Below are 24622 nucleotides of genomic sequence, written 5' to 3'. Positions count from 1 at the left end.
GTAGTGGGGAAAATGCTAGAGTCTATTATAAAAGATGTGATAACAGAACACTTGGAGGGCATTAACGGGATTGGACAAAGTCAGCATGGGTTTATGAAAGGGAAATCATGCTTAACAAATCTACTGGAGTTTTTTGAGGATGTAACTAGTAGAATAGATAGGGGAGAACCAGTGGATGTGGTGTACTTGGATTTTCAGAAGGCTTTTGATAAGGTCCCACACCAGAGGTTAGTGTGCAAAATTAAAGCACATGGGATTGGGGGGAATATACTGGCATGGATTGAAAATTGGTTGACAGACAGGAAACAGAGAGTAGGAATAAACAGGTCTTTCTCCGGGTGGCAGGCAGTGACTAGTGGGGTACCGCAGGGATCAGTGCTTGGGCCCCAGCTATTCACAATATATATCAATGATTTAGATGAGGGAATTAAATGTAACATTTCCAAGTTTGCAGACAACACAAAGCTGGGGTGGAATGTGAGCTGTGAGGAGGATGCAAAGAGGCTCCAATGTGATTTAGACAAGTTGGGTGAGTGGGCAAGAACATGGCAGATGCAGTATAACGTGGATAAATGTGAGGTTATCCACTTTGGTTGTAAAAACAGAAAGGCAGATTATTATCTGAATGGTGATAGATTGGGAAAAGGGGAGGTGCAACGAGACCTGGGTGTCCTTGTACACCAGTCGCTGAAAGCGAGCATTCAGGTGCAGCAAGCAGTTAGGAAGGCGAATGGTATGTTGGCCTTCATTGCAAGAGGATTTGAGTAGAGATGTCTCACTGCAGTTATACAGGGCCTTGGTGAGACCACATCTGGAGTATTGTGTGCAGTTTTAGTCTCCTTATCTGAGGAAGGATGTCCTTGCCTTGGAGGGAATGCAACGAAAGTTTACCAGACTGATTCCTGGGATGGCAGGACTGACGTATGAGGAGAGATTGGGTCGACTAGGCCTATATTCACTAGAGTTTAGAAGAATGAGAGTTGATCTCATTGGAACATATAAAATTCTAACAGGACAAGACAGACTAGATGCAGGGAGGACGTTCCTGATGGCTGGGGAGTCCAGAACCAGGGGTCACAGTCTCAGGCTACGTGGTATGCCATTCGGGTATGGTAGCATAGTGGTTATGTTACTGGACTAGTAATCCCAGAGGCAGACTAATAATCTAGAGTCATGGGTTCAAATCCTGCCACAGCAGCTGGGGAATTTAAATTCAATTAATTAAATAAAATCTGGAATTAAAATACTAGTATCAGTAATGGTGGCCATGAAACTACCGGATTGTCGTAAAAACCCATCTGGTTCACTAATGTTCTTTAGGGAAGGAAACCTGCCGTCCTTACCTGGTCTGGCCTATACGTGACTCCAGACCCACAGCAATGCGGTTGATTCTGAAATGGCCGAGCAAGCCACTCAGTTGTACAATCTCGCTAAAAAAAGTCACAATAAGAATAAAACCGGACGGACCACGAGGCACCGGACACGACAAAGGCAAACCAAGCCAAGATGACCCAGCAAAGTCCTCCTCACTAACATCTGGGGACTTGTGCCAAAATTGGGAGAGCTGTCCCACAGACTAGTCAAGCAACAGCCTGACATAGCCATACTCACAGAATCGTACCTTTCAGCCAACGTCCCAGACTCTTCCATCACCATCCCTGGGTATGTCCTGTCCCACCGGCAGGACAGACCCACCAGAGGTGGCGGCACAGTGGTATACAGTCAGGAGGCAGTGGCCCTGGGAGTCCTCAACATTGACTCTGGACCCCATGAAATCTCATGGCATCAGGTCAAACATGGACAAGGAAACCTCCTGCTGATTACCACCCACCACACTCCCTCAGCTGATGAATCAGTCCTCCTCCATGTTGAGCACCACTTGGAGGAAGCACTGAGTGTAGCAAGGGCACAGAATGTACTCTGGGTGGGGGACTTCAATGTCCATCACCAAGAGTGGCTCAGTAGCACCACTACTGACCAAGCTGGCCGAGTCCTGAAGGACATAGCTGCTAGAATGGCACTACAGCAGGTGGTGAGCAAACCAACATGAGGGGGAAAACTTACTTGACCCCGTCCTCACCAATCTACCTGTCGCAGATGCATATGTCCATGACAGTATTGGTAGGAATGACCACCGCACAGTCCTCGTGGAGATGAAGTCCTGTCCTCGCACTGAGGACACCATCCAACATGTTGTGTGGCACTACCACCGTGCTAAATGGGACAGATTCAGAGCAGATCTCGCAGCTCAAAACTGGGCATCCATGAGGCGCTGTGGGGCAGCAGCAGAATTGTATTCCAGCACAATCTGTAACCTCATGGCCCGGCATATTCCTCACTCTACCATTACCAACAAGCCAGGGGATCAACCCTGGCTCAATGAGGAGTGCAGAAGAGCATGCCAGGAGTAGCACCAGGCCAACCTAAAAATGAGGTGCCAACCTGGTGAAGCTACAACTCAGGACTACATGCATGCTAAACAGTGGAAACAACATGCTATAGACAGAGCTAAGCGATTCCACAACCAACGGATCAGATCAAAGCTCTGCAGTCCTGCCACATCCAGTTGTGAATGGTGGTGGACAATTAAACAACTAACGGGAGGAGGAGGCTCTGCAAACATCCCCATCCTCAATGATGGCAGAGACCAGCACGAGTGCAAAAGACAAGGCTGAAGCGTTTGCAACCATCTTCAGCCAGAAGTGTCGAGTGGATGATCCATCTCGGCCTCCTCCCGAAATCCCCACCATCACAGAAGCCAGTCTTCGGCCAATTCGATTCACTCCAAGTGATATCAAGAAACGGCTGAGTGCGCTGGATACAGCAAAGGCTATGGGCCCCGACAACGTCCCGGCTGTAGTGCTGAAGACTTGTGCTGCAGAACTAGCTGGGCCTCTAGCCAAACTGTTCCAGTACAGCTACAACACTGGCATCTACCCGACAATGTGGAAAATTGCCCAGGTATGTCCTGTCCACAAAAAGCAGGACAAATCCAATCCGGCCAATTACCGCCCCATCAGTCTACTCTCAATCATCAGCAAAGTGATGGAAGGTGTCGTCGACAGTGCTATCAAGCGACACTTACTCAACAATAACCTGCTCACCAATGCTCAGTTTGGGTTCCGCCAGGACCACTCGGCTCCAGACCGCATTACAGCCTTGGTCCAAACATGGACAAAAGAGCTGAATTCCAGAGGTGAGGCGAGAGTGACTGCCCTTGACATCAAGGCAGCATTTGACCGAGTGTGGCACCAAGGAGCCCTAGTAAAATTGAAGTAAATGGGAATCAGGGGGAAAACTCTCCAGTGGCTGGAGTCATACCCAGCACAAAGGAAGATGGTAGTGGTTGCTGGTGGCCAATCATCTCAGCCCCAGGACATTGCTGCAGGAGTTCCTCAAGGCAGTGTCCTAGGCCCAACCATCTTCAGCTGCTTCATCAATGACCTTCCCTCCATCATAAGGTCAGAAATGGGGATGTTCGCTGATGATTGCACTGTGTTCAGTTCCATTCGCAACCCCTCAGATAATGAAGCAGTCCGAGCCCACATGCAGCAAGACCTGGACAACATCCAGGCTTGGGCTCATAAGTGGCAAGTAACATTTGCACCAGACAAGTGCCAGGCAATGACCATCTCCAACAAGAGAGAGTCTAACCAACTCCCCTTGACATTCAACGGCATTACCATCGCCGAATCCCCCACCATCAACATCCTGGGGGTCACCATTGACCAGAAAATTAACTGGACCAGCCATATAAATACTGTGGCTACAAGAGCAGGTCAAAGGCTGGGTATTCTGCGGCGAGTGACTCACCTCCTGACTCCCCAAAGCCTTTCCACCATCTACAAGGCACAAGTCAGGAGTGTGATGGAATACTCTCCACTTGCCTGGATGAGTGAAGCTCCAACAACACTCAAGAAGCTCGACACCATCCAGGACAAAGCAGCCCGCTTGATTGGCACCCCATCCACCACCCTAAACATTCACTCCCTTCACCACCGGCGCACAGTGGCTGCAGTGTGTACCATCCACAGGATGCACTGCAGCAACTCGCCAAGGCTTCTTCGACAGCACCTCCCAAACCCACGACCTCGACCACCTAGAAGGACAAGAGCAGCAGGTACATGGGAACAACACCACCTGCACGTTCCCCTCCAAGTCACACACCATCCCGACTTGGAAATATATCGCCGTTCCTTCATCGTCACTGGGTCAAAATCCTGGAACTCCCTTCCTAACAGCACTGTGGGAGAACCTTCACCACACGGACTGCAGCGGTTCAAGAAGGCGGCTCACCACCACCTTCTCAAGGGCAATTAGGGATGGGCAATAAATGCCGGCCTCGCCAGCGACGCCCACATCCCATGAACGAATATAAAAAAAAGAACCGAGATGAGGAGAAATTTCTTCACTCAGAGGGTGGTGAACCTGTGGAATTCTGTACCACAGAAGGCAGTGGAGGCCAAGTCATTAGATGTATTCAAGAAGGAGATAGATATATTTCTTAATGCTAAAGGGATCAAGGGATATGGGGAAAAAGCGGGAACAGGGTCCTGAGTTAAACGATCAGCCATGATCATCTTGAATGGCAGAGCAGGCCCGAAGGGCTGAATGGCCTACTCTTGCTCCTATTTTTTATGTTTCTATGTGAATGCATTGGGATGTGGGCATCACTGGCAAGGCCAGTATTTATTGCCCATCCCTAATTGCCCTTGAGAAGGTGGTGGTGAGCCGCCTTCTTGAACCGCTGCAGTCCGTGTGGTGACGGTTCTCCCACAGTGCTGTTAGGAAGGGAGTTCCAGGATTTTGACCCAGCGACGATGAAGGAACGGCGATATATTTCCAAGTCGGGATAGTGTGAGACTTGGAGGGGAACGTGCAGGTGATATTGTTCCCATGTGCCTGCTGCCCTTGTCCTTCTAGGTGGTAGAGGTCACGGGTTTGGGAGGTGCTGTGGAAGAAGCCTTGGCGAGTTGCTGCATTGCATCTTGTGGATGGTACACACTGCAGCCACTGTGCGCCGGTGGTGAAGGGTGAGTTGTGGAGTGTGGTGAGGGGAAGGGGGAATGGAGAGGAGAGGGCAGGAGAGGGGAAGGGGGAATGGAGGAGAGGGGCAGAGAGAGGGGGGAGGGGAGGAGAGGGGATGGGAGGAGAGGGCGGGGGAAGGGGGAATGGAGAAGGGAGGGGAGGAGAGGCCCAGTGAGTGCTCTCTGGGTGGTCTAATTCATCCTGTTACCAGCGTGAATGGTGTCCAGCGCCCTGGGTCCCAGCCCTTGTGTTTGTGACAACAAAAGGAGGCCGAGCAGAACGGTGCCCATTGGACACGTCTGATGAATGACGATCAGTGACACAGCCCATTGCAGACTGGTCCCACACTCAGCTGAGATTATAATGACTGCACAGGCCCAGACAGTACATCAGGTGAGATTATAATGACTGCACAGGCCCAGACAGTACATCAGCACAAATTTAAAACATTGGAAAGATTTATTCCATTTTACAAAATGAGATTGAGGGAAATGGTTAATCTTAATTCAGAATTGAAACAGCTTTTAAATTGGAAACAAAAAGTGGTAGAGTGAGCAGGTACTGTCGTCCTCACTGCAGCATCGAGCGCAGCTGTTTAGATGTGGTGTCATCATTCAGGTGTCGTGTGGTGTACCTGCAAAATAAATCAAACCGTGACCATGAGTAACGTCAGTCGAAGAATCGCGAACATTCACCAATAGAGTGAGGCAACACCCGCAGTCTCCAGTCACAATCTGACAACTCCAATTAACACCAATCACACGGTGTCAATTATCAATCACACTGTCAATTAACACCAATCACACTGTCAATTAACACCAATCACACTGTCAATTATCACACTGTCAATTATCAATCACACTGTCAATTAACACCAATCACACTGTCAATTAACACCAATCACAGTCAATTATCACACTGTCAATTATCAATCACACTGTCAATTAACACCAATCACACTGTCAATTAACACCAATCACACTGTCAATTAACACAGTCAATTATCAATCACACTGTCAATTAACACCAATCACACTGTCAATTATCACACTGTCAATTATCAATCACACTGTCAATTAACACCAATCACACTGTCAATTAACACCAATCACACTGTCAATTAACACAGTCAATTATCAATCACACTGTCAATTAACACCAATCACACTGTCAATTATCACACTGACAATTATCAATCACACTGTCAATTAACGTCAGTGTCAATTAACAATCACTGTCAATTAATGTCAATCACACTCAATTAACATCAATCACAGTCAATTAACGTCAGTCAATTAACGTCAATCACACAGTCAGTTAACACCAATTACAGTCAGTTAACACCAATCGCACTGTGTCAATTAACACCAATCACAGTGTCAATTAACATCAATCACACTGTTAATTAACACCAATCACACGATGTCAATTAACATCAATCACGGTGTCCATTAACGTCAGTGTCAATTAACGTCAATCACAGTCAATTAACACCAATCACACTGTCAATTAACGTCAATCACACTGTCAATTAACACCAATCACACTGTCAATTAACGTCAGTCAATGAACACCAATCACACTGTCAATTATCAATCACACGGTGTCAATTAACACCAATCACACTGTCAATTAACGTCAATCACGGTGTCAATTAACGTCAATCACACTGTCAATTAATGTCAATCACAGTCAATTAACACCAATCACACTGTCAATTAACGTCAATCACACTGTCAATTAACGTCAATCCATTGTCAATTAACACCAGTCAATTAACACCAGTGTCAATTAACACCAATCACACTGTCAATTAACGTCAGTGTCAATTAATGTCAATCACACTGTCAATTAACATCAGTGTCAATTAACATCAATCTCAGTCAATTAACATCAGTCAATCAACGTCAATCACACCGTCAATTAACATCACACCGTCAATTAGCACCAGTGTCAATTAACACCAATCACACGGTGTCAATTAACATCAATCACATTGTCAATTAACACCAGTCAATTAACACCAATCACACTGTCAATTAACACCAATCACTGTCAAATAACACCAATCACAGTCAATTAACACCAATCACACTGTCAATTAACATCAATCACACTGTCAATTAACGTCAATCACACTGTTAATTAACATAAATCACACTGTCAATTATCAGTCAATTAACACCAATCACGGTTTCAATTAACGTCAATCACAGTCAATTAACACCAAGCACACTGTCAAGTAACACCACAGTGCCAATTAATGTCAATCACACTGTCAATTAACACCAATCAGTGTCAATTAACACCAATCACAGTGTCAATTAACACTAATCACTGTCAATTAACGTCAATCACATGGTGTCAATTAACATCAGTGTCAATTAACATCAATCACAGTCAATTAACATCACTGTCAATTAACACCAATCACACTGTCAATTAACACCAATCACTCTGTCAATTAACGTCAATCACAGTCAATTAACGCCAGTCAATTAACGTCAATCACAGTCAATTAACACCAGTCAATTAACGTCAATCACACTGTCAATTAACACCAGTCAATTAACGTCAATCACAGTCAATTAACACCAGTCAATTAACGTCAATCACAGTCAATTAACACCAGTCAATTAACATCAATCACACTGTCAATTAACACCAATCACACTGTGTCAATCATCAATCACAGTCAATTAACATTAATCACTGTCAATTAACATCAATCAGTGTCAATTAACATCAGTCAATTAACATCAATCAGTCAATTAACATCAATCACACAGTCAATTAACACCAGTGTCAATTGACACAATTCACAGTCAATTAACACCACACACTGTCAATTAACATCAATCACATTGTCAATTAACACCACAGTCAATTAACACCAATCACACTGTCAATTAACACCAATCACAGTCAATTAACACCAATCAGTGTCAATTAACACCAATCACACTGTCAATTAACACCAATCACACTGTCAATTATCAGCACCAATCAGGGTGTTTAACTGAGCAGTGTCTGTTGCATCGCATCAATCGGGCACTCCCTGATGTCCATGATCCTATGTCAGTCTTATGCCTCCAGTCAGACCTCGTTGATCAGCAATGTTCCCCACACTGGTCACCCTGTGCTGGGAGCTTCACACGGGACTGTGAGCCAAGGATCAATCTCCATCCAAGAAAATCCTACCTCAGTGCATTGAGAAGTCCTTCCGCACTGGCTGGAGGCTGCTCTTTCAGAATCTTAATGCAGCCCTTCATCTAAAAAAGAGAGTAGAGGTTAATGAGTTTAGTACACTCAGAGAGCATGCTGCTGTGTGGCCTCTCCCTGTGCAGTGCTGTGTTATACCGTGATCACAGCTTAAAGATCCAGGGCTTGAGTTGTGGAGAGGGAGTGAGCTGTTGATGAAATTGCTCAGCTCCAGGTGTGTGTCCGTGGGATGGTGGCAATACACTGACACATCTGACAGTGAACCTGCTGCTTGTGAAGAGGTCCTGATACAACCGTGGGGGCAGTCAAGTGGGGTCTTTTTGGGGTCGAGGTGTCAAAAGGTTGAGAGGTCCAGTAATGGCAGGCTGGGTAATCTGATCGCAGAACCGCAGTAATCCAGGGCACTGACCGATAACGGAGCAGCCAACCAGGCTCATTAATAGGATCGGGAGGGTTAGGACTTCCTCCCACTCGGCTCCAGATAACCCTGCCAGCCAGTGCCCTCATGGAGAGTGTGGCCCTTGTCCTTTTAAAGGAGGTGCAGGAACAGAGAGACCTGGGGGTGCAGATACACTAATCTTTGAAGATGTCAGGACAAGTTGAGACGGCTGTTAAAAAAGCAAATGGGATCCTGGGCTTTATTAATAGAAGCAAAGAGTACAAAAACATGGAAATTATGCTAAACCTTTATAAAACACTGGTTAGGCTCCAGCTGGAGTATTGTGTCCAGTTCTGGGCACCGCACTTTAGGAAAGATGTGAATGCCTTAGAGAGGGTGCAGCAGAGATTTACTAGAATGGTACCAGGGATGAGGGACTTCAGTTATGTGGATAGACTGGAGAAGCTGAGGTTGTTCTCCTTGGAACAGAGAAGGTTAAGGAGAGATTTAATAGAGGTATTCAAAAATCATGAGGGGTGTTGACAGAGTAGATAGAGAGAAACTGTTTCCAGTGGCAGAAGGGTCGGTAACCAGAGGACACAGATTTAAGGTGATCGGCAAAAGAACCAGACGGGAGATGAGGAGAATTTTTTTTACATGGCAAGTTGTTATCAAAAAAGGACCAAGAGATTGATTAAGAGGGGAAAAATAGAGTACGAGAGTAAACTAGCAGGGAACATAAAAACTGACTGTAAAAACTTCTATAAATATGTCACGGGAAAAAGATTAGTGAAGACAAATGTAGGTCCCTTACAGTCAGAAATGGGGGAAATTATAATGGGGAACAAGGAAATGGCAGAACAATTAAACATATACTTTGGTTCTGTCTTCACAAAGGAGGACACAAATAACCTCCCAGAAATGTTAGGGAACCAAGGTTCTAGTGAGAGGGAGGAACTGAAGGAAATCAGTATTAGTAAAAAAAAATAGTGCTAGGGAAATTAATGGGGCTAAAGGCTGACAAATCCCCAGGGCCTGATAATCTACATCCCAGAGTACTAAAGGAAGTGGCCCTGGAAATAGTGGATGCATTGGTGATCATCTTCCAAAATTCTATAGACTCTGGAACAGTTCCTACAGATTGGAGGGTGGCAAATGTAACCCCACTATTTAAAAAAGGAGGGAGAGAAAAACAGGGAATTACACACCAATTAGCCAAACATCAGTAGTGGGGAAAATGCGAGAGTCTATTATAAAAGATGCGATAACAGAACACTTGGAGGGCATTAACGGGATTGAACAAAGTCAGCATGGGTTTATGAAAGGGAAATCATGTTTAAAAAATCTACTGGAGTTTTTTGAGGATGTAACTAGTGGAATAGATAGGGGAGAACCAGTGGATGTGATGTATTTGGATTTACAGAAGGCTTTTGATAAGGTCCCACACCAGAGGTTAGTGTGTAAAATTAAAGCACATGGGATTGGGGGGAATATACTGGCATGGATTGAGAATTGATTGACAGACAGGAAACAGAGAGTAGGAATAAACGGGTCTTTTTCGGGGTGGCAGGCGGTGACTAGTGGGGTACCGCAGGGATCAGTGCTTGGGCCCCAGCTATTCACAATATATATCAATGATTTGGATGAGGGAACCAAATGTAATATTTCCAAGTTTGCTGACGACACAAAACTAGGTGGGATCGTGAGTTGTGAGGAGGATGCAAAGAGACTTCAAGGTGATTGAGACAAGTTGAGTGAGTGGGCAAATACATGGCAGATGCAGTATATTGTGGGTAAATGTGAAGTTATCCACTTCGGAAGGAAAAACAGAAAGACAGAGTATTATTTAAATGGTGATAGATTGGGGAATGTTGATGTACAAAGGGACCTGGGAGTCCTTGTGGACGGTGTGCGGACAATACAGTGAACTGCTGAGAGTTTGGTAAGTGTGGGAGTTTAAGGGTTAATCTCTTTACAATCTAGTGCATATTGCTTCAACTGTTTAGGTTCAATTGCTATCAACTGTTCAATCTTAAAGTTTAAATTTTTAAGTTTCTGTCAGGCTTCAGCAGCGAAAGCTGCTGTAATAAGTTAATTGGTTAGCTAGATTAAAGTGGTACCTGAAGGTGGGACAGGCCTGACTCATCTGAGTCACAAACTGTAGAAATACAGGGGCCTGTCAGTGCGACAGCACGGAGTGCAGACAACACAGAGTGATCTGCTGAGAGTTTGGTAAGTGTGGGAGTTCGGTGAAGTGGGGGAAAGAGGTGCTGCTTTGCCTTGCTTTTCCTAACTTTTTCCCCAGACAGCAGTGGACCTGAGCGTAGAAGACTGAGATTGGGGAATAAAAGCAGCAGCAGACCTGCAACAAGAGACAACTACTGTGCGACATCACAGGTGAGGCAGGAGAGTCCGAGAGGTGAGCACAGTATAAAAGGAGAGACTGAGAGCGGGAGGAGAGTCTGAGAGTCTAAGGCAAGTCATGGCAGCACAGCTCGCACCCGTGATATGCTCCTCCTGCAATATGTGGGAAGTCATGGACACTACCAGTGTCCCTGGTGACCATGTGTGCAGGAAGTGTGTCCAGCTGCAGCTACTGGCTAACCGCATTTTGGAGCTGGAGCTGCGGGTGGATTCACTGTGGAGCATCCGCGATGCTGAGACTATCGTGGATAGCACGTTCAGTGAGGTGGTCACACTGCAGGCAGAAAGGAAATGGGTGATCGCCAGGCAGAGTAAAAGGACTAGGCAGGTAGAGCAGGAGTCCCCTGGGGCCATCTCCCTCTCAAACAGATATTCTGCTTTGGATACTGTTGGGGGAGATGGCTTATCAGGGGAAAGCAGCAAGAGCCAAGTTCGGGGCACCACGGGTGGCTCTGCTGCACAGGAGGGGAGGAAGAAGAGTGGCAGGGCTATAGTGATAGGGGATTCCATTGTAAGGGGAACAGATAGGCGTTTCTGCGGCCGCAAACGTGACTCCAGGATGGTATGTTGCCTCCCTGGTGCTAGGGTCAAGGATGTCTCGGAGCGGCTGCAGGGCATTCTGGAGGGGGAGGGTGAACAGCCAGTAGTCGTGGTCCATTTTGGTACCAACGACATAGGTAAAAAAAGGACGAGGTCCTGCAAGGTGAATTTAAGGAGTTAGGAGATAAATTAAAAAGCAGGACTTCAAAGGTAGTGATCTCAGGATTACTACCAGTGCCACGTGCTAGTGAGTATAGGAACAGGAGAATAGACAGGATGAATGCGTGGCTGCAGGGATGGTGTAGGAGGGAGGGATTTAGATTCCTGGGACATTGGGAGCGGTTCTGGGGAAGGTGGGACCTGTACAAGCGGGACGGGTTACACCTGAGCAGGACCGGGACCAATGTCCTCGCGGGGGTGTTTGCTAGTGCTGTTGGGGAAGGTTTAAACCAGAGTGGCAGGGGGACGGGAACCTGAGCGGGGAGTCAGAAGGGAGTGAAGTTGAGAGCAGCAAGAGAGGGGAAATTTACAATACAAATAGTACAAACAGTTGTTCAAGAACAAGTGAAAGGGAAAAGCGTAGAGCAGCGGAAAGAAAGTGTACTTTCGGCACGACAGATAAAATAAAAACTAGAAGGCGTAAGGCGATTAACCCAGCATCAAAGCTGAAGGTCAGGCTAGGGTGTGTGGCCCAACTAAGAGTTCTATATACAAATGCACGGAGTATAAGGAATAAATTAAATGAACTACAGGTTCAAATTCAAATTGGAGGGTATGACATGATAGCGATTACTGAGACATGGCTGCAGGATGGTCAGGATTGGGAACTAAATATACCGGGTTATAAGGTCTACAGGAGAGATAGGGAAAATGGAAGGGGGGGGAGGAGTAGCCTTAAAGATTAGAGATAAAATCGCTTCAATGATAAAGGAGGATATAACGAGAGGTAAGCAGCCAACAGAGACCTTATGGGTTGAATTGAGAAATAGGAAAGGATCTAAGACTACAGTGGGAGTTGTATATAGGAGCCCTGGCAGCAGCTCTGAAGTGCTAGATTGTATAAATGCAGAGATTAGACAAGCGTGTAAGAAAGGCATAGTGGTCTTAATGGGGGACTTTAACCTTCACATACATTGGGAAAAGCAGACTGTCAGAAAGGTAGTGAATTTCTTGAGTGTGTCCGGGATAGTTTTCTACAGCAGTATGTCCTAGAGGCAACAAGGGGGCAAGCCATACTTGATTTAGTAATGAGTAATGAACTAGATTTAGTTAACGGCTCAACTGTGCGTGAACATCTGTCCAATAGTGATCATAACCTGATTGAGTTCAATGTAGTGTTTGAAAGGGAAAAAAGTGAATCAGCTGCTAAGATTCTAGACTTGGGCAAGGCCAACTTCAATGGGATGAGACAGAGACTGTCCACAGTAAACTGGGCAAATCTGTTAATGGGTAAAACGACTGATGATCAGTGGGAAATGTTTAAAGAAACATTTAACGTGATACAGAATCGGTTTATACCCCTGAGGGGCAAGAACTCTACTTGCCAAAAAAAACAGCCATGGACAACTAAAGAGGTAAGGGACAGTATAAAACATAAGGAAAGAGCATACAAAAAGGCAAAAAATGGCACAGATCCTGACGAATGGGAAAGATACAAAGATCAACAAAGGGTCACAAAACAGATACTAAGGGCTACAAAAAGAGAGTCTGAAAAGAAACTCGCAAGGGATATCAAAACCAATACGAAGAACTTTTATAGTTATATTAGGAAAAAGAGGGTGGTCAGGAGCAGTGTTGGCCCCTTAAAAACTGAAAGTGGGGATATTGTCATTGACAATGGGGAAATGGCGGACATGTTGAACAATTACTTTGCGTCAGTTTTTACAGTCGAAAAAGAGGATAGCATGCCGGAAATCCCAAGAAAACTAATATTAAATCGGGGACAGGGACTCGATAAAATTAACATAAGTAAAGCAACAGTAATGAAGAAAATAATAGCACTAAAGAGTGACAAATCCCCAGGACCAGATGGTTTCCATCCCAGGGTTTTAAAGGAAGTAGGTGAGCACATTGCAGATGCCCTAACTATAATCTTTCAAAGTTCTCTAGATTCAGGAATTGTCCCTCTAGATTGGAAAATTGCACATATCACTCCGCTTTTTAAGAAAGGAGAGAGAGGGAAACCAGGGAATTATAGACCAGTTAGCCTAACATCTGTTGTGGGGAAAATGCTGGAATCTATAATTAAGGATAGGGTGACTGAACACCTGGAGAATTTTCAGTTAATCAGAGAGAGCCAGCATGGATTCGTGCCTGACAAACCTGAATGAATTTTTTGAAGAGGTGACTAAAGTAGTGGACAGGGGAATGTCAACGGATGTTATTTATATGGACTTCCAGAAGGCATTTGATGAGGTCCCACATAAGAGACTGTTAGCTAAGATAGAAGCCCATGGAATCGAGGGAAAAGTACGGACTTGGTTAGGAAGTTGGCTGAGCGAAAGGCGACAGAGAGTAGGGATAATGGGTAAGTATTCACATTGGCAGGATGTGACTAGTGGAGTCCCGCAGGGATCTGTCTTGGGGCCTCAATTATTCACAATATTTATTAACGACTTAGATGAAGGCATAGAAAGTCTCATATCTAAGTTTGCCGATGACACAAAGATTGGTGGCATTGTAAGCAGTGTAGATGAAAACATAAAATTACAAAGCGATATTGATAGATTAGATGAATGGGCAAAACTGTGGCAAATGGAATTCAATGTAGACAAATGTGAGGTCATCCACTTTGGATCAAAAATGGATAGAACAGGGTACTTTCTAAATGGTGAAAAGTTAAAAGCAGTGGATGTCCAAATGGACTTAGGGGTTCGGGTACATAGATCATTGAAGTGTTATGAACAGGTGCAGAAAATAATCAAGAAGGCAAATGGAATGCTGGCTTTTATATCTAGAGGACTAGAGTACAAGGGGGCAGAAGTTATGCTGCAGCTATACAAAACCCTGGTTAGACCGCACCTGGAGTACTGTGAGCAGTTCTGGGCACCGCACCTTCGGAAGGACATATTGGCCTTGGAGGGAGTGCAGCGTAGGTTTACCAGAATGATACCCGGACTTCAAGGGTTAAGTTACGAGGAGAGATTACACAAATTGGGGTTGTATTCTCTGGAGTTTCGATGGTTAAGGGGTGATCTGATCGAAGTTTATAAGATATTAAGGGGAACAGATAGGGTGGATAGAGAGAAACTATTTCCGCTGGTTGGGGATTTTAGGAGTAGGGGGCACAGTCTAAAAATTAGAGCCAGACCTTTCAGGAGTGAGATTAGAAAACATTTGTACACACAAAGGGTGGTAGAAGTTTGGAACTCTCTTCCGCAAACGGCAATTGATACTCGTTCAATTGCTAAATTTAAATCTGAGATAGATAGCTTTTTGACAACCAAAGGTATTAAGGGATATGGGCCAAAGGCAGGTACATGGAGTTAGATCACAGATCAGTCATGATCTTATCAAATGGCGGAGCAGGCACGAGGGGCTGAATGGCCTACTCCTGTTCCTATGTTCCTATCTCATTGAAACCTATAAAATTCTGACAGGGCTAGACAGACTGGATGCAGGGAGGATGTTTCCCCTGGCTGGGAGGTTCTGTACGAGGGGTCACAGTCTCAGGATACGGGGTAGGATATTTAGGACTGAGATGAGGAGAAATTTCTTCACTCAGAGGGTGGTGAACCTGTGGAATTCTCTACCACAGAAGGCTGTAGAGGCCAAGTCACTGAATATATTTAAGAAGGAGCTAGATAGATTTCTAGACACAAAAGGCATCAAGGAGTATGGGGAGAGAGCGGGAATATGGTATTGAGATCGAGGATCAGCCATGATCATGTTGAATGATGGAGCAGGATCGAAGGGCCGAATGGCCTACTCCTGCTCCTATTTTCTATGTTTCTATCTGGAATAGACTGCCTGAAAAGGAGGTGGAATCAGATACAATATTGGGCCAGAATTTGCTGTCAAAATAACGGTGAGGCTAATAGTGCTCACCATTATTTATTGGTAAACGGTACAGCAATTTCAGGCGAGGAGCAGATGCACGATTAAATGTGAATATCTAAAAGTTGCTGTCCGATTTACTCCGTTCCGCCGTTAGTTTCACAAAATTGAAAGAAGTACAAGTAAAGGAAGACATATCGGATGCTTCCGATATTGCACATAATACAGTACAGTATAGTGTAATACAGCACAATACGCTATTACAGTACAGTATAGTGTAATACAGCACAATACGCTATTACAGTACAGTATAGTGTAATACAGCACAATACGCTATTACAGTACAGTATAGTGTAATACAGCACAATACGCTATTACAGTACAGTATAGTGTAATACAGCACAATACGCTATTACAGTACAGTATAGTGTAATACAGCACAATACGCTATTACAGTACAGTATAGTGTAATACAGCACAATACGCTATTACAGTACAGTATAGTGTAATACAGCACAATACGCTATTACAGTACAGTATAGTGTAATACAGCACAATACGCTATTACAGTACAGTATAGTGTAATACAGCACAATACGCTATTACAGTACAGTATAGTGTAATACAGCACAATATGCTATTACAGTACAGTAGTGTAATACAGCTCAATATGCTATATTACAGTACATCCTACCGATATGTCTTCCTTTTCCCTCAACCAAGGATTCCCCTCCACTGTAGTTGACAGGGCCCTCGACCGTGTCCGTCCTATTCCATGCACTTCTGTCCTCACCCCTTCCCTCCCTCCCTCCTAGAACCATGATAGGGTCCCCCTTGTCCTCACCTTCCACCCCTCCAGCCTCCACACTCAACATGATAATCCTTCACCATTTCTGCCACCTCCAGTGTGTTGCTGCCACCAAACACATCTTCCCCTCTCCTCCCCTTTCAGCATTCCGAAGGGACCACTCCCTCCACGACACCCTGGTCCACTCTTCCATCACCCCCAACACCCGCTCCCCGCCCCACGGCATCTTCCTGTGTGAGCGCAGGAGATGCAAAACCTGCCCTTTCACCTCCTCCCTTCCCACCGTCCAGGGCCCCAAACACTCCTTCCAGGTGAAACAGTGATTTACTTGTACTTTAATTTACTGGACTGTATCCGCTGCTCACAGTGCGGTCTCCTCTACATTGGGGAGAACAAACACAGACTGGGTGATCACTTTGCTGAACTCCTCCGCTCAGTCCATAAGTGTGACCCTGACCTGCCGGTCACTCACCATTTTAATTCTCCATCCCACTCCCACTCTGACCTCTGTCCTCGGCCTCTTACACTGTTCCAATGAAGCTCAACATAAGCTCGAGGAACAGCCCCTCATCTTTCGATTAGACACTTTACAACCTTCTGGACTCAACATTGATTTCAATAATTTCAGATCAGAATCACTGCTCCCATTTTTTTGGACAGCAGGTGCTGGTAATGGTTCTGCTGTTGCCATTTACAGCTACTCTAGACCCATCTTTTGTTTCTTACCCTGTCCCATTCCCACCCTCCTTACCTTGCACCACCATCCCTTTTATTATTTAATCACTCGTGCCCTCCACCCTATCACAGACCTTCCCTTTTGTTCTTCCCTCCCCTCCCCTCCCCCATTTCCCTAGCTCTGTACTTGCTTAACAACTGTTAACTCTTTAATGTCTTCCAGTTCTGACGAGAGGTCTTTGACCTGAAACATTAACTCTGTTTCTTTCTCCACAGATGCTGCCTCACTTGCTGAGCTTCTCCAGCATTTTCTGTTTTTATTTTGGAGCTATTAGGACAGGTGACCAAAAGCTTGGTCAAAGAGGTCGGTTTTAAGGAGCATCTTAAAGGAGGAGAGAGAGGGAGAGGTTTAGGGAGGGAATTCCAGAGCTCAGGGCCGAGGCAGCTGAAGGCACGGCCGCCAATGGTGGAGTGATGAAAAGCGGGGATGCGCCAAAGGCCAGAATTGGAGGAACGCAGAGATCTCGGAGGGTTGTAGGGCTGGAGGAGGTTACAGAAATAGGGAGGGGCGAGGCCATGGAGGGATTTGAAAACAAGGATGAGAATTTTAAAATCCGGACCGGGAGCCAATGTAGGTCAGCGAGCACAGGGGTGATGGGTGAACGGGACTTGGTGCGAGTTAGGATACGGGCAGCAGAGTTTTGGATGAGCTGAAGTTTATGGGGTTTGAAGATGGGAGGCCGGTCAGGAGAGCATTGGAATAGTGGAGTCTGGAGGTAACAAAGGCATGGATGAGGGTTTCAGCAGCAGATGAGCTGAGGCAGGGACGGAGACGGGCGATGTTACGGAGGTGGAAGTAGGCGGTCTTGGTGATGGAGCGGATATGGGGTCAGAAGCTCATCTCAGGGTCAAATAGGACACCAAGGTTGCGAATGGTCTGGTTCAGCCTCAGACAGCGGCCAGGGAGCGGGATGGAGTAGGCGGTGGGGACCGAAGACAACGGCTTCTGTCTTCCCAATGTTTAACTGGAGGAAATTTCTTCTCATCCGGTACTGGACGTCGGACAAGCAGTGTGACAAATGAGAGACAGAGGAGGGGTCGAGGGAGGTGGTGGTGAGGTAGAGCTGGGTGTCGTCAGTGTACATGTGGAATCTGACATTGTGCTTTCGGATGATGTCGCCGGGGGGCAGCGTGTAGATGTGAAATAGGAGGGGCCACGGATAGATCCTTGGGGGAGCTCCAGAGGTAATGGTGCGGGAGTGGGAAGAGAAGCCATTGCAGGTGATTCCCTGGATAGATTTCTGTGCAGTAGCGAGCTGTGCAGTGCAGTAGCGAGCTGTGCAGTGCAGTAGTGAGCTGTATTGAAACACACTTTGCTATGTTTTGTTTCTGCAATTATTCAAGTGGAGACGATGAGATACTTACGTCTATCTTTGAAGACTTTGCAAACGCTCCAACTGGATGGACATGGTCATAGAGAATAATCACCCCAACCATAACTCTCATACAGAACAGGAAAGTCTGTGTGTTGGTGAACCGCGTCCTGTATTCCCTGCAATAAAAGTGAACAGTGTGAGGAACAGATTGTGGCTGCTGTGTGTTGTATCCACAGGATGCACTGCAGCAACTCACCAAGGTTTATTTGACAGAACCTCCCAAACCCACGAGCTCCACTACCTAGAAGGACCAGGGCAGCAGGCGCATGGTGGAAACACCACCACCAAATTCTCCTCTGTCACACACCATCCCGACTTGAACATATATCGCCGTTCCTTCATCATCGCTGGGTCAAAATCCTGGAACTCCCTCCCTAACAGCACTGTGGGAGAACCTTCACCACACGGACTGCAGCGGTTCAAGAAGGCGGCTCACCACCACCTTCTCAAGGGCAATTAGGGATGGGCAATACAGTTCCCAGTGCTTGTAGCGGGTGAGCTGGTGTTACTGCGATTTAGCAGCTACAAACAGTGACGGTAAAACCGCAAAGTGTCGAATAAAGTTCAGCTTCCAGCTCCACGTTATTCATGTCGGTGTCATTAGCATCCTAAAGAGGAAGGACACAGCGCAGTGACAGGAGGAGGATGTGATCCTGGAGCCCGCGCGATGGCCAGGAATATAATCCCCTCACTCAGCCATGGTTTCACCGCACACAGTAGAGAGGATTAAGGAATTAAAATAATCGCATTTTGATGAGGTGCTAAAGGGTTATTGAAATGCTCGAAATAGTACGTTTGATGCGTTGTAAATGGCGCCTTTGTAATTGGCTGGTATGGTGCTGGCAATGGTTATGGTTAACTGATGGTTGCCCATCATACACACGGCCGGTGTGGGTGGTGAGGACTGTGAAATGCTAGCCAATGAGATCAAATAATAAATACCCTCTCCCTGGGCTTTGTACAGATTCAATGTTCAGAAGAGGACGAGCGATTTGATTGAGTCTCGTTGACCCTTTGCTGAGATATTCAGAGTGCACAGCCGGTATAATTCCTGTTTGTGAAATCAGGTTACTACTCACGGGCTCTCCAGCATCACCTGACACACGCTGGCCATGGTGCTCAGGCAGTCGGTCGTGTCCTCCACTGGCAACATCTTATTCTGAGATACAGAAAAATATAGACTTGAGCCACACTCTGACACACCGGAACACAACCGGTTACACTGACACACCGGGACACAACTGGACACACTGACACACCGGGACACAACTGGACACACTGACACACCGGGACACAACTGGACACACTGGGACACAACTGGACACACTCTGACACACCGGGACACAACTGGACACACTGACACACTGGGACACAACTGGACACACTCTGACACACCGGGACACAACTGGACATACCTGGACACTCCGGGACACAACTGGACACACTCTGACACACCGGGACACACTGACACACTGGGACACAACTGGACACACTGACACACTGGGACACAACTGGACACACTCTGACACACCGGGACACAACTGGACACACCGGGACACACTGACACACTGGGACACAACTGGACACACTCTGACACACCGGGACACAACTGAACACAACTGGACACACTGACACACCGGGACACAACTGGACACACTGACACACTGGGACACAACTGGACACACTCTGACACACCGGGACACAACTGGACACACTGACACACCGGGACACAACTGGACACACTGACACACTGGGACACAACTGGACACACTCTGACACACCGGGACACAACTGGACACAACTGGACACACTGACACACCGGGACACAACTGGACACACTGACACACTGGGACACAACTGGACACACTCTGACACACCGGGACACAACTGGACACACTGACACACCGGGACACAACTGGACACACTGACACACCGGGACACAACTGGACACACTGACACACTGGGACACAACTGGACACACTCTGACACACCGGGACACAACTGGACACACCGGGACACACTGGGACACAACTGGACACACTCTGACACACCGGGACACAACTGGACACACTGACACACCGGGACACAACTGGACACACTGGGACACAACTGGACACACTCTGACACACCGGGACACAACTGGACACAACTGGACACACTGACACACCGGGACACAACTGGACACACTGACACACTGGGACACAACTGGACACACTGACACACTGGAACACAACTGGACACACTCTGACACACCGGGACACAACTGGACACAACTGGACACACTGAGACACAACTGGACACACCGGGACACAACTGGACACACCGGGACACACCGGGACACACTCTGACACACCGGGACACAGCTGGACACACTGACACACCGGGACACAACTGGACACACTGGGACACAACTGGACACACTGGGACACACCGGGACACAACTGGACACACTGGGACACACCGAGACACAACTGGACACACTCTGACACACCGGGACACAACTGGACACACTCTGACATGCCGGGACACAACCGGGTACACTTTGACACACCGGGACACAACTGGACACACTCTGACATGCCGGGACACAACTGGACACACTCTGACACGCCGGGACACAACTGGACACACTCTGACACGCCAGGACACAACTGGACACACTCTGACATGCCGGGACACAACCGGGTACACTTTGACACACCGGGACACAAATGGACACACTCTGACACACCGGGACACACCGGGACACAACTGGACACACTCTGACACACCGGGACACAACTGGTTACACTCTGACACGCCGGGACACAACCGGACTCACTCTGACACGCCGGGACACAACCGGACTCACTCTGACACGCCGGGACACAATTGGACACACTCTGACACGCCGGGACACAATTGGACACACTGGGACACAACTGGACACACTGGGACACAACTGGGACACACCGGAACACAACCAGACACACCAGGACACAATGTGACAGATTGAGACACAATGAGATACAAACAGACACAATGAGATACAAACAGACACAACGTGACACAACGAGACACACTGGAACACAACTGGACACGGCGATACACAACCGGACACAACCAGGCAGAACCAGACTTAACCGGACACATCCCGGGACACAATCAGATACACCGGATCACAATCGGACATAACCAGGACACAATTTGACACGAACAGACACACTTGGACACACCAGGACACAACTGGACACAGCCGGACACAACCCGAATGCACCAGGACACAACCGGATATACCAGGACACAACCGGACACACCCGGGCATACAATTGGGTGAGGGGCAATAAATGGCGTCTAGGCGCCAGTGTAGGTCAGTACGGGGCAGGATACGGGCAGCAGAGCTTGTCACTGTCACTCACTTTGTCACTCTGTCACTGTCACTCTGTCAATCTGTCACTCACTCTGTCACTGTAGCATTATGTCACTATCTCACTATGTCACTCATTCTGTCAGTACGTCACTCACTATGTCACTTACTCTGTCATACTCACACACTGTCACTCACTCAGTCTGTCACTAAGTCACTCTGTCACTTACTATGTCACACACCCTGTCACTATGTCACTCCATCACTCACTCTGCTCATCATGTCACTCTCACTCAATCACTCACTGTCACCATGAGACTCTTCTCAATATGTCTTTCCCACTGTCACTTTATCAATCAGTCGCTCTGTCACTCACTATGCCACTCTCATTCAGCTGCTCTGTCATTCTGTCACTCACTCAGTCACTCTCTCTTTGTCACTATCACTCTGTCAATACATCACTCTCACTCTATTGCTCTGTCACTCACTCCGTAACTCTGTCACTGTCACCCTGTCATTTACACTGTCACTCTGATGCCAATCTGTCACTCACTCTGTCACTGTGGCATTATGTCACTGTGACACTATGTCACTCACACTGCTACTCTTCTCATTATGTCACTCTCACTTTGTCACTGTCATTCACTCTGACACTGTAATTCTGACACTTTATCACTCTGTCACACTTCTCATTATTTCTCTCTCATTTTGTCACTGTCATTCTGTCACTCTCACTCACTCTTTCATTATCACCTGTCACCCTCTCATTATGTCACTCCCTCATGGTGACCTTATCACCCTGACACTATGCCAATTTGTCACCCTGGCATTCACTGTGTCACTATATTACTCTCACCTTGTCACTATCACTATGTCACTTTCAATTTGTCACTCTGGCACTCTGTCACTCTCTTTTTGTTACTCTGTCATTATGTCACTCACTCTGTCACTCTTCACACTCTGTCTCTGTCACTCTGTCTGCCACTCACCCCCTGTCAGTCTCACTCTATTATCCCCAGACATAAACAACAAGTCAGCAGATTGTTGCTAGCACTTGAGTTACTGTTCCCAAGCAAACCAGGCTGAGTACAAGATAAACGCAGACACTTCAAACCCAGTGCACCAAAGCCGCACGGCGTGAGGGAGGTACAGGACACGCTACACTGAGGAGTAATACGGCCATTCCAGAGCCCAGGGACACGGCCTGTAGAGATGCTTCATAAGAAGGACAAGTTCACATGGGCGTGTGTCCACTGTTGGAAAGTAATTGAGCCAGTGGAGGGGGGCACCTACCGAACGCCTTTCACAGAGCAGATGCGGGAGAAGGTCCAAGGATCCTTTGTCCGAGATAGGAGCAGGAGTAGGCCATTCGGCCCCTCGAGCCTGCTCCGCCATTCAATGAGATCATGGCTGATCTGATTTTTACCTCAACTCCACTTTCCCGCCCTTTCCCCACATCCTTTGACTCCCTAGCTGATCAAAAAATTATCTAACTCAGCCTTGAGTGTATTCAATGACTCAGCCTCCACAGCTTTTTGGGGTAAAGAATTCCAAAGATTTACGACCCTCTGGGAGAAGAAATTCCTCCTCATTTCCGTCTTACACGAGCAACCCCTTATTCTGAGACTATGCCCCCTAGTTTTAGATTCCCCGATGAGGGGGAACATCCTCTCAGCATCTACCCTATCGAGTCCCCTCAGAATCTTGTATGTTTCAAAAAGGTCTCCTCTCATTCTTCTAAACTCCAATGAGTATGGACCCAACCTGTTCAATCTTTCCTCATAGGGCAACCCTTCCATACCCAGAATCAACCGAGTGAACCTTCTCTGAACTGCCTCCAATGCAAGTTTGTCCTTCCTTAAATAAGGGCACCAGAACTGTATGCAGTACTCCAGGTGTGGTCTCACCAGCACCCTGTACAGTTGGAGCATGACTTCCCTGCTTTTATACTCCATCCCCCTAGAAATAAAGGCCAATATTCTGTTTGCCTTCGGATTACCTGCTGCACCTGTATGTTGACTTTTTGTGTTTCATGTACGAGGACACCCAGATCCCTCTGTACCGCAGCATTTTGTAGTATTTCTCCATTCAAATAATATTTTGCTTTTTTATTTTTCCTCCCAAAGTGGATGACTTCACATTTTCCCACATTATATTCCATCTGCCAAATTTTTGCCCGTTCACTTAACCTGTCAATATCCCTTTGCGGACACTTTGTGGCTTCATCACAACTTGCTTTTCCACCTATCTTTGTATCATCAGCAAATTTGGCCACAGGACACTCTGTTCCTTCATCCAAGTCATTGATATATATTGTAAATAGTTGAGGCCCCAGCACTGATCCCTGCGGCACCCCACTAGTTACAGATTGCCATTTTGGAAATGACCCTTTTATCCCGACTCTTTAGAATCATAGAATCATAGAAGTTACAACATGGAAACAGGCCCTTCGGCCCAACATGTCCATGTCGCCCAGTTTATACCACTAAGCTAGTCCCAATTGCCTGCACTTGGCCCATATCCCTCGATACCCATCTTCCCCATGTAACTGTCCAAATGCTTTTTAAAAGACAAAATTGTACCCGCCTCTACTACTGCCTCTGGCAGCTCGTTCCAGACACTCACCACCCTTTGAGTGAAAAAATTGCCCCTCTGGATCCTTTTGTATCTCTCCCCTCTCACCTTAAATCTGTGCCCCCTCGTTATAGACTCCCCTACCTTTGGGAAAAGATTTTGACTATCGACCTTATCTATGCCCCTCATTATTT

General features: G+C 46.7%; 1 protein-coding gene across 1 annotated transcript in view; it reads right to left on the bottom strand.

The window, feature by feature from the left end:
- Window positions 1-5468: 5468 nt before the first annotated feature.
- Window positions 5469-24622, bottom strand: part of LOC137310056 (CYFIP-related Rac1 interactor B-like) — a 56029-nt gene continuing 36875 nt past the window's right edge. The window contains exons 6-9 of the mRNA XM_067978018.1: window positions 19588-19667; window positions 18498-18624; window positions 8230-8300; window positions 5469-5662 (exon numbers count right to left, since the gene is read on the bottom strand). Coding sequence (XP_067834119.1) covers window positions 5599-5662; window positions 8230-8300; window positions 18498-18624; window positions 19588-19667 — 342 coding nt within the window. The 3' untranslated portion in view covers window positions 5469-5598. The remainder of the gene's footprint in view (window positions 5663-8229; window positions 8301-18497; window positions 18625-19587; window positions 19668-24622) is intronic.

This window comes from Heptranchias perlo, unplaced genomic scaffold, assembly GCF_035084215.1.
Source record: "Heptranchias perlo isolate sHepPer1 unplaced genomic scaffold, sHepPer1.hap1 HAP1_SCAFFOLD_205, whole genome shotgun sequence".
In the NCBI taxonomy this organism is placed as follows: Eukaryota; Metazoa; Chordata; class Chondrichthyes; order Hexanchiformes; family Hexanchidae; genus Heptranchias; species Heptranchias perlo.
This window is presented reverse-complemented; position numbering and strand designations above follow the sequence as displayed.